Genomic DNA, 4,729 nt, shown 5'->3' on the forward strand with positions numbered 1-4,729 from the left:
CAATCAATCGGACATATCGATCCGTGAAGAGGACAAGTCAACGAGTGAAGAGGACAAGTCAACGATGCACTCCACGTGTGCATATACGATGCTCCCTGGTTCACTCTGCTCAAGACATTCGTGATGGAAATATTCCTGTAATGCTGCTGGGCTACGCGAGTGCTCTTATTAGATCTGTTAGAATTTACTTGAGCCTTACACGACCATAAAATTATCATGTTTTTTAAAAGCGACTGCGGGAACGCGTAGGTAGTTTTGACCGATTCTTTTCTGGCTCTGACCGATGCATCGCGGATAAAGACCGTGCCCGTGTGCCTGTCGGTGACACCATGGGTAGTTCTGGTAATGATGTATCTTGTATGATAAATCTGTCATGGGTTCTCAAGCCCCTTGCCGTTACATTTAATTCCAAAGCCTCCTCTTTTCTCTGAGGCACCGAAGCATCGTATTAATTCTTCCCCTCTCCACTCACTTCCACGCCTTCATAGGCCTTCACTGCTCCCTCAAACCCGGTATCATCTCAAAACGTGTATTCCATGCACGAGTGCAAATCAACCCAGATGACCGCGGTTGTTTGGAATGTGACGGGGTCTTGTGAAGTGTGATGCCTCGGCCGTCGCTGACGCGGCGCCAGGGTGTGACGTCACAGCCAGGGGTGTGACGTCACGCCCAGCTCGCCGGGTCACTCGGATCGGCCCGACCCGGCCCGGTGTGCTCGCAAGGCGTGTGTCCCGAACTGCCGCCTCCGCCAGCCGCGGAGGTCTCCTCAACACCGCCCTGCAGGAGACGAGGACCGTCACGCACGGGGTCAGCGCGGGCGGCGAGCGCGCGAGCAACACGATCGTCGGCAGCGCGGAACCCCGAAAAGGCACGACCGTGATGCGTTGTCAAAATACGGCTTCGGGACGCATCATTTGGAAACCAAGACGACATTTCTAAAACTAAAACATTGAACTGGAACCAAACAACAGAGGAGGACGCTGTGGGACGGCCCAGAAACCAAAACCTCAACAAAGTGAAAAGTGGCCCGCCCCGTCAGCCCTAGCTTGAGACGGCCTAAGCACTGGAAGGCCTCAGACCAAGGAGGAGTCAGCTCCAGAAGGCCTCAGCACCAGAAGACCTCAGCACCAAACCAGCACCCAGCGCCAGCCAGTTCGCTCACCTATCGCTTAGATGTAGCGGACGGCGTGGGCGCCGTACACGCTTACCACACCGCGAGGGGCGAGGCGCGGTAGGCGATGGGGGCGGTGTGGTAGGCGACGGGGGCGGCGTGGTAGGCGACGGGGGCGACGGGGGCGACCGGCACGATCGGCACGTCCTGCTCCGTGCGCAGGGTCTTGGTGCGCACGTCGAAGGCGGCCTTGTCGCCGAGCGTGTAGATCGGCCGGTCGAACTCATCGCGGACCGGGAACGAGCGGTCCACGTCCACGACCGGGAGGAACGCGGCCGTGGCGCAGGCCACCACCAGGGCGAAGACGACCTGAAGGGGGACGGCGCGCAGGTCAAGTCGGGTCAGGCCAGCTGGTGCCGTCAGTATCAGCACTGCGTGGACGGCAGAGCGGCGCGGAACGGTCACAAGAGCACTCGATGCGCAAGGAAACGAAAGGCGTTATCAGTCTATCGACAGAGTTTGGGTATGACTTGCGATCCCATCGAAAATAATGTGATGACTTTCATGATTTCAAGACCACGCAAACGTCGACCCGGCCCAGACAGAACAAGAAAATGACGGAAAAATGACAGAAACAGCCGATCACATCCCACGCTGCCAGTAGGAGACGCGTTCTGTCAGCTAGCCCAGACCACCCGAGCCCCGTAGTACTCACGGCACGGATCATGTTGCTGGCTGGGTTGTCTCTCTTCACAAGAACGCTGTGAGACGGCGGGCCGGCGCTTATATACGCGGCGTCGATGCGACCCCGCCGCGGGGCACATCCGGCTGGGAGCCGCGCGAGAGGCGTGGCCCTCCACCGGCCGCGCCGTGGGCGCCGCGGCGGCGGGAGTGGCGCGCCGAGGGACGCCAGGGAGGGCGCCTGCGTGCGGTGACGGCAGAGACGGGGATGGGATCATCTGCGTGTAAACTTGTCTTTTGCCTCCTGCAGCGTTGTGGACAAGGGCGGAGGAGGTGCGATGTGAGCTGGCGATAGCGGTGGACAAGGGTAGATATGGGGAAATGAGTCCTCAACGGGAAAATGAGTCCTCAAAGGTGGTTTTTTTTTGCGTGGTGGGCACGCCAACCGAGTAAAATGTGCGGAGGCGGGAGTATGTCGGATTTACCTCTTGGAATTTCACCTTTTTGTGGCCATCACAACGTAAAACTGCAAAAGGGAATGCTTCACCTTTGTATGGAGTTTGCACCGCGGTAAGGGCATGGCAACACGCAAACAGATACTCGCTGTCAAAACCTTATAAAAGCATGAAACGCTCCAGATACTGAGGTTGAACGTGGCTATTAAAATAAGGAAGTACCTTGCGATGAGTACTTACGCCAACTACCACTGGTTTGGCCGCTGGTTGGTGTCGATTCATCATTACGTGCTGTCACGCGCTGTGTGAGGCAACAGGGTGAAATCTGTGTGTAAAAATTGTGACATTTGCATTTTGCGGAAGGTGGTGTGACACCCTCAAGCACCCCTGCTATGTTCGACATTTCTGATCGTCCCAAAAGCTGGAACAGTTCAGTCAAAGGTTGTGGCTGGTTTAGTGGCTTCATTGTTTCTCATGTCCTGAAACACAAACGCATTTCACGGTGTTCCACGGTTCATCGCTCGCTGCACCCGTTAGTACTGAGGCGACCATCGCGAGTAAACGCTGCGCCACTTGCCAGGACGCGATGAAAGACATCGCCTTTGCTTAGCCTTCGTTGTGATTTTTGATGTTCCTCAGCATCGCTACCGGCAGATGTTCACGGTCTCGCTTGCAGACGTTTCGTGTCATGCGACGAATGCATCAAACAACATCATCTTTGAAAACATTGGTTGAGAATTTCACCCTGAGTCATTGTTGGCCTGCTGTTGGTCAGAGTGTTAGCCGCGCTCCTGCTGAAAGTTAGCACCTACTCTGGGTACATCAGCATAAAGCATGCATGGTGAGTTAGGTGAAAGATCCCAACATCTTAAGGCAGACGATTCAGACGCTGACAGGTACTGTCTGCCAGAGATGGAGCATCCGTCAAAAACACGAAAAGGGGGGGGGGGGTAGCCCATCGTTTTGAATGCAGAGCAGACTTCTTCCGAATCCCCTCCTCCCCCTTCAATGCATTTAGCTCTAGGATTAAAGTATTATTGGGGGGGGGGGGGGGCTCAACATTTCGAGTGGGGGACATGAACATTCCAAAGGCGGCGCAAAGCTCCACCCACGCTACCTGGAGTTTGAGATCTGACAATTTTATCACGTGCATGCGGTAAGATCACGTGCCGTAAGATATGCCATCTAGCAGTGGAGCGCCGTGCACACAGAGCTGAATGGGTTCAACCTCCGGGCGGCGGTCTGCCCGTCCGGGACCGCCCTCTGAGGAGCGGCTGCAGCCAGGGTGTGGTCAGAGGACACGGTAAGGTCACCCACGGACTTCACTCGTCGGCCGGATCCGCGGCCGCCACGTATTTGCGCGCTGAGAGGAAGCTTTGAATCATTTACATGCCTCGACTCTGATCCTCTGCAGGGCGAGGGTGATTCTTACAACGTGCCAAGCGGGTGCCGAGACATTCCCAGCAGTTGCTACCTAGTCAAACCAGTCACGAAAAAGAACCTTCGGACTCTCGACTTTAGAGGAATGCGTTGTTCACCGACGTTCGTGTTCAGCCCTTCACTTCGTTCCGAGGCTTTCAGGTAAAATCGATAAAATGGCCCAGACCCAAACCATAGCAAGCAACTTGCGATGATTAACAGCAAATTCTGCAATTTGGCGCGAAAAAGACGGAACAATGTTAGTTAGATCTAATGCAGTGTAAAACAGTACAACTTGTAGAACGGAATAAAGTGGTAGGAGGACCATCATCTTGATGTGACATTTAAAGTAACTGACCTGTGTGAGGACGAAAAACAGCAGCAATGACGTAAGAGGCATTAAAGTACGAAAAATCAGGTCGTGGAGCGATCAAATGCCATGTTCCCGAACAGTTCAGCTTTACGGAGCGTTCCAAACTCTTGGTTTACAACGCCACTAAGGTAGTATGTGCTGCAAAACGCCGGCGGTAATGTCTGTGCATTTTTCCAGGGTAGCTCTACCGACAACATTTCCGTTTTTTCGTTTCTCTTCTTTCTGGCACTGCAGAAATGCTGTTTAGGGAAGTTTGCTGGGAGGGTAGGAGAGGGCGCCAACGCCCAGCAGCCGGCCTCAAACGCATATTTGGAGTCAGTCATGTCAACCAGGTTCTCATACGGGAAATGTGATGGCAACTTCAAAGCCTATGCGACTTTTGGGGGCCATAGGTCACTTCCTAGAAAAATAACACAAATCCGTACAGCTGTTGGTGAAGCTTTTTCAAAGTCGGTCATTAATTAAAACCAACTTAGTTAGTGTCGACACACGAGTATGTTCCCCGACTCGGAAATGAATGCGTGATCATTTAACATGCATCCCCACGAAGGCAGCTACAAAACGCTGCTGACCTTATTGCATAATCGTTAACAGGGTTCGGGTTGTTAACGAGGGCTCTGTTTTTCTCTCAGTCATGGCGCACTGACGGGCAGTCGTGGCGAAAAACAGCCACCATGCTGTGTATGTCTG

At 54.0% G+C, this 4,729-nt stretch overlaps 1 protein-coding gene across 1 annotated transcript; it reads right to left on the reverse strand.

Annotated features, from left to right (window-relative positions):
* Positions 1–515: 515 nt before the first annotated feature.
* Positions 516–1,910, reverse strand: LOC119095901 (uncharacterized). Its single transcript, XM_037218760.1, has 3 exons — positions 1,827–1,910; positions 1,163–1,480; positions 516–777 (listed from the first exon to the last, which is right to left on the reverse strand). The coding sequence occupies exons 1-2, from the start codon at positions 1,836–1,838 to the stop codon at positions 1,205–1,207; spliced, it is 288 nt and encodes a 95-aa protein (XP_037074655.1). The 5' UTR covers positions 1,839–1,910; the 3' UTR covers positions 516–777; positions 1,163–1,204.
* Between the last annotated feature and the right edge of the window lie 2,819 nt (positions 1,911–4,729).

Source organism: Pollicipes pollicipes, unplaced genomic scaffold (genome assembly GCF_011947565.3).
Source record: "Pollicipes pollicipes isolate AB1234 unplaced genomic scaffold, Ppol_2.1 Scaffold_4219;HRSCAF=4965_pilon_pilon_pilon, whole genome shotgun sequence".
In the NCBI taxonomy this organism is placed as follows: domain Eukaryota; kingdom Metazoa; phylum Arthropoda; class Thecostraca; order Pollicipedomorpha; family Pollicipedidae; genus Pollicipes; species Pollicipes pollicipes.